Genomic DNA, 20,202 nt, shown 5'->3' with positions numbered 1-20,202 from the left:
AAAACTGAAATGCTCAATCTTAATTAAGCAGCCATGCAAATAAAGAGGGATGTTGAAGAAATTTAGGTCATTTGAGTGCTTGTAAACAGCGACTGCACCTTTCTGGAGCTGGAAGAATCCTAAGGTGACGTGGTGCAGGCAGCAGTCACGCTCTTTTGAAGAGTCCGTGGAAAGTCACAGGGATGTTCACCTCCACTTCAGCCCTGGCAACCTCGCTCATGTCTTTGGCGCTCAGGATGAGGAGGTAGGCGGGCTTCGGCCCCGCGCCCGGGCTGATCACGATGCTCAGCACAACCCCTGGCAGGCAAGAAAAACAACCAACCCAAAGCTTAGCCAAACAAAAAAACCTTTTCATTTCAGCGGGACTTAAGCCCCTGTATGAGCGCTTTCCTGAACTGGGAACAGATAATATTAAATATGAAATTTTCCTCTGAAATATGAAATATTTTGGCTATGGAATATGAAACCCTCACTGTAAACCAGTAAGAGTTGGTTCTGAAACTGAGCAGAGCCAAGACTTCTCCCCACTTCACATAATCCTGTTCAGAGATGAGGAATTTGGGGAATAAGTGGACGCCCTGAGGCGGCTGCCGCTCACCTTCAAAAATAGGGACGGGGCTGGGGATGCGCGAAGAAACACGCACAGCGCTTGGCATGAGCACAGCTACGTGCCCTCGAGTGACAAGAGCCCGAATCCCCTCCGCTCCTGCACGAGGAGGGTGGAATAGGAACAGAAAACTTGGTTTGAGAGAGGTTTAAGCCACCTGCAGTTCTTTAAATACTCCAGTTCCCAATGGGAAAAGGCTGGGAAATGAGGACAGCAGATCAACTAAACCTCAAGGTCTTTCTCCTCCTTTGGTTTAATTTAGTCTTAGTTTTCCCGTGTTTCCTCGGAAACAAGGTACATTGCATTGCGGAGCTGCCCAGGGCCTCTGCTCATGCCCACCTCTGGCACCGCCTTGCAGACACAAAGCTGCAATGATGCTATTGACCAAAATAAAACCAGCATTACCATCATCTTCCTCCAGCGCATCCGGATGGGAAACGAAGATCGGCTCCGATGGGTATGAACCCGGCCCCTGCCACACCCAGGTCTCCTTTGTTTTAACATTAAGCTTGCAAAGCTAAAGGTGGGTGAAAAACAAGAAACCCACGCATCTCAGAAATATTCTTTCTTATCCTTAAACTGAAAGCACATGGAAAAGATGAGCCTCACTGGGTTTGATAGTTACCCTGTCTGGGACAAAGTGGTTCAGCCCCAGCCCGTATGTGTACGTGTAAGGTTTCCCGCTGTACTTCTTGTAGTTGATCTGTGGAAATTCAAAGGCTACAATAAAACAAAAAAAATAAATATGCTTGAGGATTGGTGGGAGGCAGAGCACGGCGGGCACTCGTGTTGCTTCTGGCTGAGCTTTGGGGTTGTCACCTTACCATGGCGCGGCCCCGAGAAAATAACTTCTGGCTTTGGTCTCTGCCCAGTAACACCGTTGCTGTCGTGTAGGGCAGCTTGACCAGGTTCTTGCCTGTGTCAGCCTGGGACAAAGAAAAATCATAGAATCAGGGAACGGTTTGGGTTGGAAGGGACCTTAAAGCCCACTGAGTTCCAACCCCCTGCCATGGGCAGGGACACCTCCCACTAGCCCAGGTTGCTCAAAGCCTCATCCCGCCTGTCCTTGAACCCCTCCAGGGTGCTCAGACCTGCGCCGGTACCTTGTTGATGTTGAGGGGCAGGACATATCTGCGCGCCTCGGGCTGTGGGGCTTTCTCCGCCTGTCGCTTCACTTCATCCCAGTTGGCTCGCAGGTTGGCCAAGTAGAGGTAATTGTAAATAAACTCGAACCTGCACAGAGCCGGGTCACAGGCAGAAACCAAGATGTCATTTGCAAGCGAGGGAATCAAACGAAGCTGTTTTTTCCTAAAATTCCATGGAGTAAGACGAGTCCTGGTCCAGCTCCTTGGCTGAAGCAAGCTGTGCGTGCACGGCTTCCCCCTCAAGGAAAACCTGGTGACCGTACAGCCTACGTGGCACCACATGGGGGTATTTACATGGGTTGGAGAGAGGTGGTGCAGGTGACATGAGTGATTCCAATGCAGAAGGGACATGCCAGTGCAGGGACGGGTGTGTCTGGGGCTCTGTCTGCACCCCCAGCTGCCCCCGAGCTCAGCACTGCCAGGACTCACCCCTTCCAGGTGCAGAGGTCGACGATGAGGAATCCATTGTCCTCGTAGGTGTTGATGTGATGGAAGAGGTTGAAGGCGGAGGTGCGGAATTTGATGTTCAGGAGCCTGCCTTTCTTCTTCTCTGCCACGTGAAGCCAGACCTGGAAAGCAAGCAGCTGCTTGGTGGAGGCTCGGAGGAATGAAGGTGAAATAAACACAATGGACCTCCCAGTTCAGGGCTGGCTGCCCAGTACAGCCCAGTTTAGGCCAACCCACTGCTTACCCCCATGGTTTCGTTGGACTCGAAGCAGTCCATGTAGTTGGCTCCCCAAAGGCTCCAGGAGGAGAGGAACTTGAAGAGGTTGATTTTCACCGGCGTTTCGACAAACACGATGTAGTTGGAGGTCAGGCCAAAGCTGTGTGGGAACAGACAGGGAGCACATCAAGCTCATTGGAGTCAGATTGGACAAAAACCATGTAGCAGTTCATCTTAGATCATCGTGAGGCTTTGGGCAACCTGGGCTAGTGGGAGGTGTCCCTGCCCATGGCAGGGGGTGGGACTGGATGGGCTTTAAGGTCCCTTCCACCCCAAACCACTCTGGGATTCTGTGATTTTAGTCAATCACCCAATTTCAGTTGGTGGTTACGTGCAAGAACAAGCCCCGTGTCCCACTTCTGCAGAGGATGAGACACCAGCGATGCTGCACACGCACACCCCACCCTCGGGTGCTTGCAGGAATAAACGGGGTTCCCCTTGGCGGGGGCTGGTGGCTCCATGGGACACAGGAGGAGCACCTCTCTTCAGCCAACCCCCCCAAGCTGTTACCTGTGAACATAGGAGGGCTTGAACCGGTCACTGCAGGGGAACTGCACCACCACCTCCGCCTTGTTGATGGGGTCTTCCTTGTCTGGAACGGGACAGTTGGAGGGTTACGGAGGGTTGCACCCACCTTTGTTTGCATTTGCAGCATCTACCCAGCAAGTTTTTTGTCTTTAACACAAAGGCAGTTCCTGATTTAGAAACTGTAAATAATTTTTTTTAACATAACTTACTTTAAAAAGTGACTACTTAAAAAGTGTTACTTAAAGAAGTGAATAAAACATAAAGAAGATGAATAAAAAAAAGTAACTTGATGATTAAACTCATTCGAAGAATAAAAAAAATGATTAATGGGACAAGATTTTCTCATTTGGCTCTGAGGTGGGATTGCCTGACCTGCCTGAAGCGGAGGGATCCGGATGATGTTATAGGCGAGCGCAAAGTTTTTTCCGAAGCAATTGCCGATGTTGTAAACGGTCCCGTCATTTTCCACATGGGGATGAGCCGTTGCCCCGTTGACAGACACGTATTTACAGAGATCCACCTGGAGAGGGAGATGCAGAAAGTCAGGAGCTTTCTTGGCAGGAGATGGGAAGCCACCAGCTCTGCAAGGCGCCGCAGGTCGATACGACCTTGCTTTGGATGTGGAAGATTCTTCTCTAAGCCCAAATCGCCGTTGTTTTGTGAAAAGGAGAAGAGCAGCAAAGCCAAGCGATTTGAGACAGTTGGGTGGGTGGACAGGGTTACAGGGTTGGCCAAGCTGCACCGGAGCTCCGGTTTGCAAACCTCAACCCAGGCACGGGGACAGGGACACCTATCACCTCCCTGTTAACTGTCACCCAGAGCAGCAGCAGTAGGTTCATAGAATCCCGGGATGGTTTGGGTTGGAAGGGACCTTAAAGCCCACCCAGTGCCACCCCCTGCCATGGGCAGGGACACCTCCCACCAGCCCAGGTTGCCCAAAGCCTCATCCAGCCTGGCCTTGAACCCCTCCAGGGATGGGGCATCCATGTACAAGCTCATTCTGACCCAGCTCTCATTAACCTGCATGGCTTTGTTTCTGTGTCATCAACTCTTGCCTTGTTGTATGGGGATGTTCTAAACATTTTCATTTTGGTTTTACTCTTCCGCGTATTTAGCTCAGCACAAAGACTCACCTGCTTAAGCGTCTCTAGAGTATCGGGGTTAATTCTGGTTATAAAGTTGGTCTCGGTACAGGCATAGTAATCTTCGCCGATAGGGTAGACATTCACAAGGGCGTTATCGGTGACCTCCACGCCTTTGAAGTACGAAAAAAACCTGAGTGGAGAAAAGGGACAGGCGGTCAGGGGCTGCTGGGAAGGGGGAGCAGCGCAGGACATCGCTGCGACGCCCGCAGCCCCCAGGTACCTGGAGAAGATGTTCTTGCAGGGGTCGGGGTAGGCGTAGGTGCCGAATTCCGTTATCACGATCCGTTTCTCGGTCATGGCTCTCACATAGGCGTCGCTCCTGACGAACCTGGGGAGAGCAGGGATGAGAAGGGCTGGAGGTGGTGGGAAACACGGGGCTTCGGCTGAATATTCTGCACAAACACCCGGAAGCTAAGAGCTTTTAGCCGAAAACACGTTTCAGTTTTCAGACGACGTAATTCTGTCACCAGCTGCAGCTGTGTCCAACCTTCCTCCCCCTCCTCTTCCAGATGTTTTGTCGTCTGTGCAAAACTTTGCATTTCTGCTAACGATGAGTAAGTGCCAATTATTTTCAGCCGGTTTTAGTGACCTCACCATTAGGGCTCTTCCGATAACCGCACGGACTCGAAATAACTGGTGCCTCCCACGTGCTGGGCAGCAGAGCCTGCCCCAGCGCTTCTAGTCCAGCAAATGCCTCATTATTTGAGTTTTTTTTTTTCTTTTCCTTGGAAAATTGCCACGTACCTTCGATGGTAGGTGACGTGCCCCTCCTTGAAGTCGAACTTGTGGAGGAGTGCCTGGCCATCGAAGAGGTGGTAGAAGGGCTCCGCGCCCACCTCGAACAAGCCGGGGCCGCATCTCAGGAGGCTTCCGCGCAGCCAGGTGGGAATCCTGCCTGTGGAAGAGACAGTGTTGGTACGTGCCTAGCCCACGGCAAACCAGACCAAGTCATTTGTGTTGTAGCAACAAACAGTTTGAAACTTCAAACTATTTTTAATATGTTTATTAAACTTGGCTTTTAAACATGCCTGAGCTCTTTCAACTCTGCTTTTTTCTTCACCCACACACCTCCTGTAGACCAAACCATTTGTATTGATGTGCCTAAAGATGCTCCACCCAATCCATCGCTTCCTGTACCCCAAAATCTGCCAGCCCTGGTAGGTCCTTTACCCGCGACCCCATGCTCCAGCCCTTGGAAAGTCTCCAAGCTCCTGAGAACAAACCCCAGGCAGGAAGAGACCGGGGAGCCCCCACTGACCTGTGACGTTGGCGGTCATCGGAGAGGACAGCTCCTCCACCGTCTCGTAGAGCTTCTTGTAGCCCCCGGCGGGATGCTCGACTCTGGAAGGGCAGCAGAGCTGGGGTTAGCCCGGGTTTGGGGGGACTTTAGAAGGGACCCCAAGGGAGGGGGGTTTGTTTCTGGATGGGCTGATCTGCGACTTGCAAATCACTTGCGAGGTCAGGAGGGAGAAGGACCAGCCCTTCATGGGGAGAAAGGTTCTGAGGGCTCTGAGCAGCTACTACAGCCCCCTGTGAACCGTCCGGACCCCGAGCACAGGATGGAGGAACAGGGATTCTTACGGGACAGCCCGTGAAGGCAAACACCCTCACCCAATGGGCAAATTTGGCACATCCTGAACTGTCATGAAGCAAAATCCAACTTGTAGGTCCCAGGTCCTGGATAAGCATTTTTTCCTTTTTCCCTTTGAGCAAAGCGTACTTGAGTGCACAGCTGAGAACTGTTTGTTAGATTCCAATTTTATCTCCTACAGAGCCCATGAGGACACACAGACATGGGCACTGTCCTCCCCTCCCAAACACCGACTGTCCTCCGGTACCCAGAGGTGACCCCATGCCCCAAGACCAGCATCACCCCTTGGCATGGGATGAACCAGCATGGACACCCCCCACCCTCATCCTCCCCAGACCATGCCAACCCCCAGCCAACGCCGGACCACAACAGTCATCCTTGCTGCCGCAGGAATACTCACTGGCTGTACATTTTCTCCTCCTTGAAGGACCCAACCCTCTGGCAGCCAAGCACCCAGCAAGAGCCGTGCACTGGGTATTTATGGGGTGCTGAGCCCCAGCGAGGGGACCCCCGCACCCAAAACCACCCCCGCCGATGAGCACGCCCTGGGAACAGAGCAGGCTTTCACCGCCCAAATCCTCCCCGGGCTTTGGGAGGTTTTGTCTCGCTGTTCACACAAAAAAGGGCTTTGAATGTTTTTCCGAGACCTAAATTCTTGCCAAGCAGAAGTGATTACAAAGGAAAAAAAAAAAAATCCAGGAGTGAAGCAGAGCATGCTGCACTCATGGTGAGCGCTTGCCACGGCCGCTTGGATCTGCACCGGTACCCTGTGCCATAGGGAGACGGTCCCAGCTCCGGCACAGACCCAGGGCAGGGGGAAAGTGCTTCTACCCGCAGAGCCCCTCCATCCCACGTGACAGAGCATCCCTTGACAAGGGTCAGGGCTTCCCCGGGAAATGACGTGACCTGAGAGATACTATGAAATGAGGCGTCAGCATCAAATATCATCATTCCTACCTGCCCCTATGCATCAGCCATCGGCTTTTCCTTCCACCCGGAGCTTCTAGGGGAGACTTTTTGCAAGCTTCATCACCTTGGTGCAAGTCCCTGGAGAAGAGAAGGCTCCGGGGAGACCTTCCAGCACTGAAAGGGGGCTACAGGAGAGATGGGGGGGCTCTGGATCAGGGGGTACAGGGACACGACAAGGGGGAACGGGTTGAAGCTGAAAGAGGGGAGATTGAGATGAGATTCGGGGAAGAAATGTTTTCCTGTGCGGGGGGTGAGGCAGTGGCCCAGGGTGCCCAGAGCAGCTGTGGATGCCCCATCCCTGGAGGGGTTCAAGGCCAGGCTGGATGAGGCTTTGGGCAACCTGGGCTAGTGGGAGGTGTCCCTGCCCATGGCAGGGGGTGGGACTCGATCCTTCTGTACAGTGGCAATTTTCATAACGAAAAAATACTTCAGGGAACAGGTAATTTTTTTTTCCCCCCAGTAAAAAAATTCACTCGAGAGAAAACGGTAGCTCAAAGAAAGTTTTAGGTTAAATAGAAATTTGTATCAACGTTCATTTGGAATATCTAACTGTCCCATAGCTAGTCAATTTTCCTATTTATTCACATTTTTTTGTTAAGTTCTGTCAAAACCGTAGAAGGGAACATTAAATAACATGGATCAAGAACTCTGAATAATGAAGGCAGCCCTTTGAAAGCTAAATCCTAAGAAATGTGAGCTTCTCACCTAATAAGTTGCTTAACTAGAACACATAAATAAATAAATAAAGCATTTATGCAACACTTAACAGGTTGACAATAAGAAGCAGCAAGTTTAGGCAGGTGCGGGGTTTTTCAAAGCAGTCGACTACAGGCGTTACAGAGGAGGAACCTCTGTCCCCTCCTACGCCAGCGTGAAGTTATCCACAGGACATTAAAGTGTTACTAGGACAGGTTAAACCTGGGCTCATCTCGGTTCCCCGTTTACAAAGCCTTCTCTTAAAGCAAAGAGCAAAATGACACGTTGCAAAGCAGGTTTTGAGCCAGCTATAGCCCCGTCCTCAGAAGGTAAATCTCTGCACCAGCCCCGACCCCTGTGAAACCGACACAGGACTGATGTGGTGTATACACAACGGTATGTACAGAATTGTATGTACTCACACAACCGCCTGCCAGCCGCAGGATGGAGAGGCGGTTTCACCTTCTTTATCCGGGTTGGAGAGAACCTGAGGAACTGAAGCGCAGCCTCATGGTTGCAGACAGTTCAGCACTAAGATGTGATCAGAGCCGTGCTCAGCCTGAGGCAGCTCCATCAGTGCTCCTGCTGGCAGGACACCTTCTGGAAAAGCCTCACCATACACAGAACTTGAGATTATTCCAGTGTGGAAAGCTCCTGTTCCCACATTACAAGCAGCACTATCCATAGGTCTCTACAGCTACAAATCACATCTTTCCAAAACGACAACACTTCATATAACCAATGGCTCACTGCACCCCTAAAGGCTCATCCATCTTTTTGCTGTACTGCGCTATTTTTTACCTTGCAAAGAGGACAGTGATTTTTTTTTTTTTTTTTCCATTAACTCTTATTTAAAATGCCCTTGCCTGCCCAAGGCTTTACTCCTACACACTGTCAGTGTCTGTTTGGGAGAACAAAAGGAGTTCAGGATTTCTTTTTGATGGATACAAACATGGGGGAGAAACACCCATTTCTCTCCAAGCTCAGTACTGAACACGAACATCAGTCACCACTTGTGACTTTTTAGTTTTTGGCCTGAAGCACATCTGTATAAACATTCAGCTGGAATCTCCTTTATGAAAACACTTACTTGGAATTGTTCTCTCACAGAAATACTCATGCAGAGTTATATTCTTGTGAGGAGCCTCAGCACAATGAATAAGCAAGCCCCTAACTCTGGGAAAAAAAAACCAGGGACATTTAGTCTATTCTGAGCCTGTTTGTTATCAATTCACATACCATCCATCACTTCTATTATTTTGAGAAGTACACCAATAGATCCAAAATGAGTTTGCCATTAAAATGTCAGAAATATATCTAAGAGTTTTATTATAAATAAATATACAGACATTTATGTGAATTTTACAGATGAGATGAACAGAAGTACGCTATGGACTCGTATTTATTTATGGTGAATTTCTGTCTCCCTTGGAAACAACACAACCAACTTTTAAATTAGTCCCGAACTCAAAGAACATTGTATTGCTTAAAGACAAATATTTTGAGGATACAAAGGCGGCACTTATTCACAACATACAGACATTCAGAAACCTACACAAACTATAATAAATGGTGCAAATTCCCAAACAGACATATTAAATGTTATAACGATATGCATATCATTAGTTTCCATATGTAAACCATATGTAAATTTTTGGTTACTAAGAGCTTCATGCTTATTTTCACATTTATTTTACTGAGCACAATATATTGTAATAATTTGTAAACAGATAAATATTTCTCTCTCTCTTAGCAGTCATTCAAGTTATCTGCACAAAAAAAAAAGTTTTTTTGCACCTTTCAACACAGTGTCCATGTAAACATTTCTTCCTTCTACAAACACAGCCACCAGCAAATTTCTGTAGCAAGCGCCCTGTGGCAGATCACTCATACATATATCCACCAAATAAAAAAGCAGCTGAAGTGTGGCAAAATTAATATCTTAGGCTACGAAATCTTGGTTTTCTTAGGCTCAGCATCGGTTGTTTGATGGTAGGTTTGTTCTCCAACAGCATCGCTTCATTCTCTGTAGTTGGGAATCTGTTCTGGTAGATCAGAGGGTATTCCTTCTGAAACTAGGAAACACAAAAGCAAAAAATGAAATAAAATATCAGACTCCACCAAAAACTCCAGCTGTGCCAGACTTGAGCATGAATCGCTTTGTGAGGATGCGTGTCAGCAGGAGGAGCAAGACTGTCAGCATGGAAGGTAACTCCACTGTGACACTTGCCCGCAGCTGCAGCCCTCTGTGCTCGTGAGTTCACAACGGCTAACCAACGAGTCAACCAGAAATTCTGTCAGGCACTTCATCTTCTGCTGAAGTGAGGCGAGCTTCTCATCCCATGTGTTTCCCAAGGATTTTTAGCTGTTGTGACCAGAATAGCACTCTGAGCTACTGTTCTACCTGCCTGGCTCTCCCTTTGCAGTCCTCACCCTGTTGTTCATCAGGTGGGTGACAGTAACTCTGCTCACGGTTTGAGCAGCACGAGCAGCTCTCTCCGCTCCACGCAAGGCACGGTGGTCACCCACGTGCAGCCACGCTGTCCAGCCAGCGCTGGGATCTGTTCTGTCTGTGCTTGGAAACTGTCTTTAAAGAATCACAATGAATGTTGTACCTAATCAGAAATTACAATTTAGCAAATTTTAATGGTATTCTCTCAGGAAAGCTTACTACTTAACCCAGGGAGTTATTTTTCAATACCTGCAGATATACAGCAAAACAAAAATCTCTGGCTTCAGAGAGGTGGTTTAGACATTTTGCCCGTTTCCCATGTGAGGCGCCATGAAGGAATAATGGTACATGCACCTACGCACCAGCCAAAGCTTTCTGCTGGTTGATTCAGCCCGTGGAAAGCGACACCATTTGTAACTTTTGGTGTGGAAACAAGCTGGACCTAATCCCCTGGAAAGTGCCATTTTTTTTGCTTTTCCCAGTTCAAAGTATCAAAACTGAATACTTGGTCCAAAAGGTTGTGATTTATCACACCACCAGCTAGCCCTGCACAAATGGCAAGACGTTAACGATATAGCTTTGTGAATTTTAAAAATAAACTTTGCTAACATGTGGCCCGTACACTACAAGCTGCTTCTGGAATCACACTTCTTGTTGCTTCTGCTCAACAAAAATGTAAGTATGTGCCTCAAGTTTTATTATTAGAGGATTTTAGTTTATTTCCTTCTTCCTCACTTCACCTGCTTGAAGCACTCCTGTGTGTCAGTTCTTACTGCTTGCTTACTCCAAGGTTTGGTTCACTGCAATTAACTACTCTTCTTTACAAGCAGGAAGTTTTAATGAACTCAAACCCAAGTCCAGCCTTCACTTTTACAGGATCAGAGAGTTTTCACGACTCATATGAAAGTCAGTGTTGCAGAAGCTGGGGGAGGGGTTCCAAAGAGAAAGAAATGTGCTGGCTCTGAAAAGCTGCTTTTCCAAATTTGAGTCACAAGACTCGCTTAGGAGATTCTAGGACAAGTACAATACTATTAAATCGGGTAGAAACACTTGCCAAAGGTTTTCAGAAAAATAAAAAACCCCTCCAGTATTAAATCCTGCCCGAATTGCTGTATTTTATCTCTAGTATTGGGCAATATGTTAGTAGGCCATGGAAGTGCCAGACAATCTTGAGCAATATATACATTATGAAACACAAAGCTAAATCCACAGAAAAGAATGTTTCAGCACTGTGAACAGATAGAGCTTGACCTCTTAAAGCAAACACCCCTGCTTTTATCACTTACTGATTTTAAGCCCGTCTATATGATTTTAAAGGTAAACTCATATAACCAGCGCACCACAAGAAGCCACAGCATAAATCTATCACACATCATCTAACAGAGAGCAGTGTCTTGGAGTTTTATGCTGGTTTTAAATCATTGTTTGAATGCTGCCAGACAGCATCAACTGCTGTATCAGACACAGTCTTTAAAATCCCACTCCGAGCACGCAATCAAACCCCACTAGACAGCTCTCTCTACAAAACAAGGACTTCCTTCTGTACAGTCTGCTCCTGACCTGTGCCAGGCTCTAGTGACCGAGAGCCTTCCCTCACAAAGGTGTTTGCAGAAGGAAATGAAATACCCACCAAGTTTCCTACCTGTTTTAGCTTTTTCTTTTTGTCTTTCACAGACAGGTTTTTATCTTTGATAATGTTCTCCAAGAGCTCTGCCACTGCAGCTTGAGAGGTGGAAACCTTTTGTTCTTCAAACTCCTGAGGAGTTATTTGTTTGCAGTACGAATACGTTGGCAATATGGCACAAATTTCTTCCTCTGGATACTTGCACTGCAAGACAAGTTGAAGAGGGGGTCTGCATACACTCAAATGCTCGTGGACTGTTTCGGTAAGAAGGTACCTGGCAAACATCCAAAGATACTGCCTTACAGTGACACCACAAGTTGCAAAATGTTATAAGTTTGCTAAAAGTTTGCATTCAAAAGATATTTTTATTTGCAGCTTTCCCATCCCACCTTCAGAACTAACAACTACTCTGCAATTAGCAAATTAATTCAAACTTCTGTTATGCCACCAACCTGGGCCATCTTCACATATTCTATGTGATCTCGCACTGCGACCTGCAGGTAAGTTGGCACTTGGAATATTTCTTGTTGATGGTCCATGAGAAATGAAACTAATCGCGTAGAAAGGAGCTCATCGAGATCTACCTCTTCTGCACAGCACAGCACGCAGCGAGAAAAGGTCTGGATCATCTGGAAGTGTTTAGCAGATCATCAGCACACGCAGTTGAGGGATTTGCCTTCCTCCCAGTCTACACAGTGGCACAATGAATTCACCAGCTTTCACTGCAATCTCTCTTGCCTGCACCACTGGTCAAGAGAGGAGGAAAACTCATCGTAACTTTTTTCCTCATCTGAAATAAAGTTAACTTCTTATGAGACTTGTTCTTTTTTATTAAAGAGTACTTCCAATTAAGAAATACACATTTTAAAGAGCTAATAATAAGTCTTCCCATGTAGACAAGCATATATCTTCAATTAGCCATCTTGAGACAAGATGATAAAAAACCTGCAGAGCCAGACTAACCACCATCTAATGCACACCAAGATCCAGTTTTAAATAGCTTTAAAGAGAATTTTTACAGCGTTCATATTTCCAGCTTTTAGTAGGCTTATTTTAAATTAGCACGTGCCGGTACTTTGTTGGTTTATCCTATCTTGCTTGACAAAAATCTTCAGTTGTTCCAGTGAAAGCTTAAATTCAGACTTTGAAGCTCATCTTTAAACTCCCCAGGGAGAACATTTACTTCTTTGGAACTGTTTTTGTCATAACCTCCCATACACAAATGTTTAGCTCAAGAAAGGTTTTCAACAGATCCTTTGCCAACGCCCTTTAAGTTAAATGGCAGTTGGGTGAGAAATCAAACTAAACATTTGCGTTTGCATTCTTTTAAGAAATTATTTCCTTTCTCCTCCCCCAAAGTAAACAAAAGCAACACCACTATTTGAAATATACTAGGATGGAGACAAGAAAGTCCTTACTTCAAATCAGATTTTTGTAAATATTCTGCAGATAAAAAATCTGTCCGTGAATCACTATTTAATTGCAACGAGATGAGCGCCTCAAGTAGGGAATATGGCTAGTCCCCTCAGCATTACTTCAGCGGTGTTCTTAAAACGATACTTCTGCTGCACATACGATTCTCTTACCAGAGAACGCGTTCCCATCGCATCATGCAGTCGTGGCATATCAACATTTTCACTGATCCGAGAGATCATCCGCATCAGGAGCTGAATCTTCCTACGATTTGGTGGTGGAAGCAACAAACAGCATATCTGTAGTGCTTCAACAGCAATTCTTTCTAAATGAGGCTGAAGGAGATCTACAAGTTAATTGTAAAGACAGCTGTCATTAAGATTAGAAACAACTTGCAGGGTATTTCTATCTCAGTAAAAGAAATTTCATTTTTTTCACTAACAATAATCTATGTTTCATAGAAATCATCTGAAGCGGAGCAGATAATGTTATATGGCCTTTTTGTGTGGTCACCTTCAACTTGCTTCATTATAATAAACTGCTGGTACAATTAAGACCATAATACAATTAAGAAATTACACTAATGTTCTTCCCAGAAGTAGTTCCAAAAAATGTATTTCAAACACCAGAAGAAGACATCTCCTCCAACAGACAGACCTATGCCAATTCCCTGCCACACTCCTAGACAGCGTCTGGGTCAGAATTACTTACCTGAACAGAGACACAAATTACTGACACATTAAATTTCAGACTCCAAAGATACTACACACTATTTGTTCAGAGGTATGAAAAGCTACCTTTAGCCAGCGCAACGGAGCCACCAGAATTATTCTTTTTTAAACCCACAGATCATGTTATATGCATATCAAAAAACCTAGCAACAGGGCCAAAGATTAAGGAAGCAGGGATTAGTTAGTCAACACAATAAGCCAGTACAACATGCTTTAGAAAGCCACCTTACTTTGCGTGCCAGTCAACACACAAGAGTGAGTGAGAGAGCATTCTGAGAGTTCTGTGGTACTTTTGCAGAGTCTCATACTGACGGTGACAGCAGAAACCTCAGTCCTGATGTCCACACCAGAGGTATTTGGTTTTCCTTGCCCACAAAGTTGAGAGCTTGGCTTTACTGTGATTTCAGCAACCGGTACATTCATACTAGCACAACTTTTAGAGTTCCTCTTGCCAAGTAAACTCAGAGACCTGCATATTTGCTTCGATCTGTGATTTTCATTAAGTAGCTCTTTACCCTGCAGAGTTGGGGCAGACACTCTCTTGATACCATGGGTTTGTTTTTGACACGTGTCATCAAAACCAAGCTCCAAAACAGAATTAGCTTTATGCTCACACAGTAGGGATTGCTTTCCTTTTCTTGTGCCCGCGATGGTGTTCACATCCCTTTGCCTGAGGGAACCAGATTCTCCTTCATTACGTACACTTGAAGTAGTATCTCCAATCCTTTCCAAAGAGTAACACCTTGTCCTAAATTTTAGAGGTGGATCTTGTTCCTTCCTGAAACCTGAAAGATTTTGACAACTTCCTCCTAGCAGATTATCAGCACTGCCTGGTTTACAAGTCAGTTCATATTGCTGCAATTTCTTTGCACATTGTTTTTGAACAGTTAGCTCTTCTGAAGAAGACATCCTGGAAACTTCATATTCTTTTGGTTTTTTATGGGGCTCTTTGCGAAGGAGGCTTAGAAGAAGACATTCAGTTGACTTGAAAGAGTTCAAGTGAAGTTTTGAAGGTTGTGGGTCACATTTCTCGTCTTGAACAGAATGTTTTCCACTGCATATATCTGGAATTGTGATGTAGCCACACATAACTATCAGAAAATGAAATATAAATTAAGATGCAAGTGGTATGAAAGTGAACAAGTTCAGAAAGAAATAAAGTTGCTAAGTGAACAGAGGAGAAAAGAAATAAGACATTAATTTATAGCTGACTCAGTTAGTAAAATTAAGAAAAATTTAGCTCAGTCCAAAAGCAACCTAACAAGATAATTGCAACCAACATGCAACAAAGAAAGTTAACAAAACAGCAATAGGGAGGAACAGACAGCAATGAGCACGTATTTTTAAATTATGGTTACTGCATATTCAGAATGTTATATCAGACAGCAATTTATATAGGATATTATGAGACAGAACTGCATTTCAATTAATATTGTCATACAAAATGATAGCATTGATCATCTTCCTCAGGTTCAAGCTGCCATACAGATTAGGGGGTCAGGGTCTGCTTTGAATTACAGATTTGTTCCCCAGTTGACATAAACTTATAGCTTGCACTGATTATTTCTAAATTCATACATACCTAAAATATTAACAAAAAGTTCATAGTACTCAAAAGTAAGTAATGGTTCAGGGAGACTGAGAAAGTAATCAGCAACTGTTCTGAATACATCCCGTTCAAACCCACTATAAGTTGGTTGGCTCATGTCATTATTTCTAGGCCCTAAAAGGAGGTGAAGAAAGAAAATTTACAAAAGTATTTACACTCACATTTCCATTATTAAAATAAATTAAAAAACAACATAAGTTTGTTCTTGTAGGAATGACTGTTTCACAAGAAAAGCATCATGTCAGCAACATAAATATCTTGGTTAGTTTAGCACTGTACCGCCTGTAAGCAAGAGCAGTATAGAACAGTCTATGCAGCTGTAGGTAACTGATTCTTCTTTTCTGAAGTTTAATATTTAACATCATGCCTTTCTAAATTATACATTAAGCAAATACACAAAGAAAACAAAACAGAAGCACTGTAACCAATTTCAGTTTTGCTGCTTGGTATTTCATACATTAATACCAAAACAAGGGGTGAGCTCAGGCTGACTCTTGGTCTGCAGACAACAAAAGTTCAGTTCTGTCACAAAATAACAGCTAAAATATCAGCCTGTAAAAATTTCTCTCATCTACTCCACAGATTTGTAAGAGGTCGTCATTCTCCACAGCTGAACTGTAAATACAAAAGGTGTCTTGCAGGGTTTTAAGCATAAGGTTTTGTTTTTTGGGTTTTTTTTAAAGCCAGTTTGACAAAAGAGGTGGGGAAGCAGACAAGGAGGTAACTTGAAAAGTTTTGATTTCTTCTTAGACAAAAAACCTAACTGGTTTTCTGTTTATTGGCCTCCCCAGCTTAATATGAAGTGCAGGAACTGTTTTAGTCCAGTTCAAAGCCAGTAAATAGAAAAAGGAAAGTTCCTTTACTCCTGAAAAACTGCATTACCAGAAACCACACACAGGTTTTTCCCAGCCACTCCAGTTTTCTCCCTACCTGACTCGTTTTTAAAGGAGTTATTTTTTAAAAAAACAGTCCTTAACTTTTTCATGGCCTCGGACAGCATGCTTCTACTGAAAGCTTACAGAGTTTAATTAATTCTCCCGTATATCTCATGGATTAATCACCTTGCCAGAAATCCGTATGCAGAATCAAACAATGCAGCCTGGAAACAGGATAACTAGGTAGCCTGCTAAAGGATTGATACGTAGATTACCTGAAATGCAACATCTTTAACGTGTGTTAACTCTTTTAGGTTACGTTTCTGTCCAACAATTTGATAGGGATTGCTTTCATTGCCTCTCAACATATCAAGACACTTACACTATTTACATTTCCAAAATGAAACATTACAATTGATATTGACATGCAAGTGTATTTCACTTTGACCTCTCAAAATAGGTTTCTGGAGCTTAAAAGCTACTCCATGACTTACAGTACGCGAGGCATTTCATAGCTGACAACACCCAGTGAGGGAGGTCTTCTAAAAGAAACAAACAAGTACATTATTTATATATAAAACCCAAACACTTAATAACTAACACAAATAATGGAACACGTGTATTAAATAATACCTCAAATATAAAAGACCAAATTTAAAACTAATTTTAAATATTGCTACACGTGTAATTTAAAAATGAATGTAATACACCTACAAAACCTTCTAGACAAATACACTGAGCTGTAGTCTAGGTTGGGAAGAGTGTGAAAGACTATGAAACATATTAATAATTATTTATTATTTCTTGTAATTATACCATACAGAAACTTGAAGCAAAACCAGGAGAAAAGAAAATAATCTGACCTGATTTGTTCTGCAAAACAACAACACCATGTCTGGTGGTGTTAGTCATATTGTATATGACATACTCAGGAACTATCTGTGTTGGCTGCAAAACTTCGTCCAGAGATGGGAGGCCTAAAATGGTTTGCAAACTGTGGGGTGGAAAAGAGCAGATGTTGTCTAAAAGGTTTGCCAGTAAGGAATGAAAATAAATTCTGTCCCTGTCTATTACCAGTTACTTGATAACCTAAGTTTGCTGTTTAATAAATTCTCACTTCCAGAAGGACAATTTGAGGACATGCTTTTTCCTGGGACAAAACACCAAAAAACAGTAGAAAGAGCATCTATGGTACTTAAAATACACTTCAACAGCAGCAACAATAAATTTCAATAAATTTCTTAAGTGCAACAATCCAATGCTAATAAGTACATTAGAAAGCATATAAAAACAATAGCTGGTAAAAATATTCAACTTAAAACACAATTTAAAAAATTTCAAAGGAATTTGCAAGCCAAAAGCTTGACTGGGCCACTACATATCCAAAGCACATAAACAAGAAGGTACTTTTCACAATGGATTACTTACTGTATTAGAATGATATTTCTCCATGTTTCTTGCACATATTCCTGGCTTATTTCCTTCTTATGCAGTGTGTCTTCCTTGTTTTCCTCTATTATATTTGGTTTTGGTTTTTCTATATTTTCCTGAAAATGAGTGGTTTATACTGTAAGATAAACAAGCCTCTTAAGATAATTCAAATAAAAGTTGTTCTCAAAAGTATAGGGCATTCTACAGAACATCAAATTCCAAAAAGTGATCCAGGGAATAACCTTACCAGTCTCAGTACTGAAATATAAGCATACCCAACTAAAAAGCGAAAAAAGGACACTACGAAAAAGACCTAATCAACTCAGAAGTCAGCAGTTTAAAAGACAGAAATGCATAAAATCCAAATGTATTAGTAGATGAAGTATTGTCCTTTAGGATCACAATCTAAATCCAGAAAGTACGTGTGCGCACACAAATCTCAAAAGAATAAAGGGCCAAACGCTCGCATTCCATCTTTTTCAAAAAGTAAGCAAAACATTTAAATAATTTGTGTATTTTATTTGTCCTAAACAAAAAAATATATTAAGTTTCAACAAGGACATATCTCCAGATAATTTCTAGCCACCTTCCAGCCCTCCCAATACTGTAAAATACTGTAGCAGGGATAATTCTGCACTGAAGGAGACAAAACAAACACGAGAATCCCCAAGAAAACTCTTCCCAACAAACTGTTGCCAATAAGTTCAGAAGAAAAAGCTTCATACAGGTTTAAGAGCACACTTAATTTCTCTGTCAAATGCATAACCCCTTTCACTTGCTGCCAGCATTTAAAAAGCACCACATTACAGTTACAGCTATGATTTTACATGTACGTATTTTGCTTGAATATTTACAGGTTATTTAATAAAATCTTTTTGTACATGCAAGAAGAGAAACAGCATACATCACCAAGACACATCATTATAAAACACAGCTGTATCTTTCTCTTTTACCTATATAAATGTTCTATTTCACTGTTTAGAAGAACCCACCAATTGATTTCTTAAGCTACAAGGGAAGACGACAGAATAGAACAGTGTCACTAAAAGATGACTGCTTGTACTTCTTATTTTTTTTAAACGATAAAGAAAATACATGGCAACTGTAGTTATGTAAGAAATATAAGTTTTTACCAGAGACTGTAGTGACTCATGTTTTCTGAAAGTTCTCCTGGATAAATATGGCAGTTTAAAAAGCCTCTCTTTGTCTCTAGAGAAGTTTTCCAGGTTCTCTTTTGGTGGACATGAGCTTGGTAGAGGTTTAACTGGAGATGTTGAAGGAAATCTGTAATCAATAGGAGACATGTTAAATACATTTAGAATAGATTTAAAAAAAATAAGAAGCCACTTAACCAAACCCATACCCTATCAGTTGATTCCAAAAGATTATGAAAAGATTCAGGAAAACAAGAAGAAAAATGCTGAAATTTTCTCTTTGGAACACTTTTCTTTAACCTTACCATACTATAAGTTAGCTTTGGGCTACTTCTCTTGATTCCAAAGCCAAGCTGAAGATACTAGATATTTAGGACCAAGTATTTTTCAGCAATGAGAGCAGAATTTGAGAAGAGAGGGCCATTAATACCATTAATTTTAGAACTTAGGATAGGCTCTGTTTCCCCACTTAAGACTTTCTGTAGAACGTACACGAGAAGTAAACACAGGACTGGTAGCACTGCATGCAGTTACTACAATCAATTCTCCTTGGCTCCCCTCCAAAGCTCCCGGGTGTAGCATGCATGCCAGTGAAAAACTTGGCTGGTCAAAAGCATGGGAACAGCCCTCAGCAGACAGGATGTATGGTCTATACTGCAAGTCAGAGTTGAGTAAACAGTGATAATAATTGATTTTTGGCCCAACTGCTCAACCCAAAGCAAGAGTTTTGAGAATCTGAGCATTAAGATTTTTAAATAAACTTCTCAACCTGAAGAGCTCTGTTAACTGCTCTTCATTTCAGTACCTGTATAGCGCACCATTGTCTTCTAAATTTTCAGACCCCCATCTCCCTTTTACATCTTCAATTACATGATTCTTGAGAAACTTTCTTAATAGCTGAATAGTCTGCTGCCTAGTAACTTCGGGACCAAAGTTACTATTACTCCTCAACACTTCATGGAGCCAGTCGACAGCTTCGGACGCAGTAAAACAGCTCCCATGTCTTTTGAAATGTTGCCTGTGTTTCCTTAACGGCATGCCTGCTCGGAAATATTTTGTAATTTCATTCCACTGCACAGGAAACAAAACAGCAAAGAAGATTAAAGCCTGCAATTGATCATTCTAGGTATCAACTAAAACAGTGTTATACCAATAAGCTTATAAATGAAATCACAACATTAATACTAACAAATATTGATAGTTATACTGAATAATGTAGTATTAATATAGAAACATAGACAGGTTTGTGTTGGAAGGGACCTTAAAGCCCATCGAGTTCCACCCCCCGCCATGGGCAGGGACACCTCCCGCTGGACGAGGTTGCTGTACGTAATTAGAAAAACATTAAAGTTCAGATTGAAAAAATACATAAACATTTAATTTAGGTTTTTATCTCATTCTTCTATAACTGAAAATACAGTTTCCCACCCATAAGGAGTTTCATTGCCCGGCTCTGCACATGCCCAGCGTTCCCATCAACTCAGTTTCCTGTCAGACCACAGACACGA

General features: G+C 43.4%; 2 protein-coding genes across 2 annotated transcripts; both read right to left on the bottom strand.

Moving 5' to 3' along the window:
• Positions 1-75: 75 nt before the first annotated feature.
• Positions 76-6,151, bottom strand: RPE65 (retinal pigment epithelium-specific protein 65kDa). Its single transcript, XM_010085930.1, is given in 15 exon segments — positions 76-297; positions 1,013-1,124; positions 1,233-1,327; positions 1,432-1,464; positions 1,467-1,533; positions 1,711-1,840; positions 2,182-2,321; positions 2,444-2,576; positions 2,987-3,068; positions 3,377-3,524; positions 4,138-4,279; positions 4,370-4,477; positions 4,894-5,044; positions 5,408-5,490; positions 6,141-6,151. Coding segments are annotated over 15 exon segments (1,587 nt in total). The 3' UTR covers positions 76-145.
• A 3,188-nt stretch (positions 6,152-9,339) lies between these two features.
• Positions 9,340-19,766, bottom strand: DEPDC1 (DEP domain containing 1; the record flags this gene model as incomplete). The annotated part of the gene is made up of 10 exons (XM_010085929.1): positions 9,340-9,480; positions 11,500-11,685; positions 11,934-12,110; positions 13,068-13,240; positions 15,208-15,348; positions 16,604-16,651; positions 16,973-17,103; positions 17,538-17,656; positions 18,674-18,824; positions 19,500-19,766. Coding segments are annotated over 10 exons (1,534 nt in total), but the record flags the coding sequence as incomplete, so codon positions are not given.
• Between the last annotated feature and the right edge of the window lie 436 nt (positions 19,767-20,202).

This window comes from Pterocles gutturalis, unplaced genomic scaffold (assembly GCF_000699245.1).
Source record: "Pterocles gutturalis isolate BGI_N339 unplaced genomic scaffold, ASM69924v1 scaffold34355, whole genome shotgun sequence".
Taxonomy (NCBI): Eukaryota; Metazoa; Chordata; class Aves; order Pterocliformes; family Pteroclidae; genus Pterocles; species Pterocles gutturalis.
Note: the sequence above shows the minus strand (reverse complement) of the source record. Positions and strands in the feature narration are given on the sequence as shown.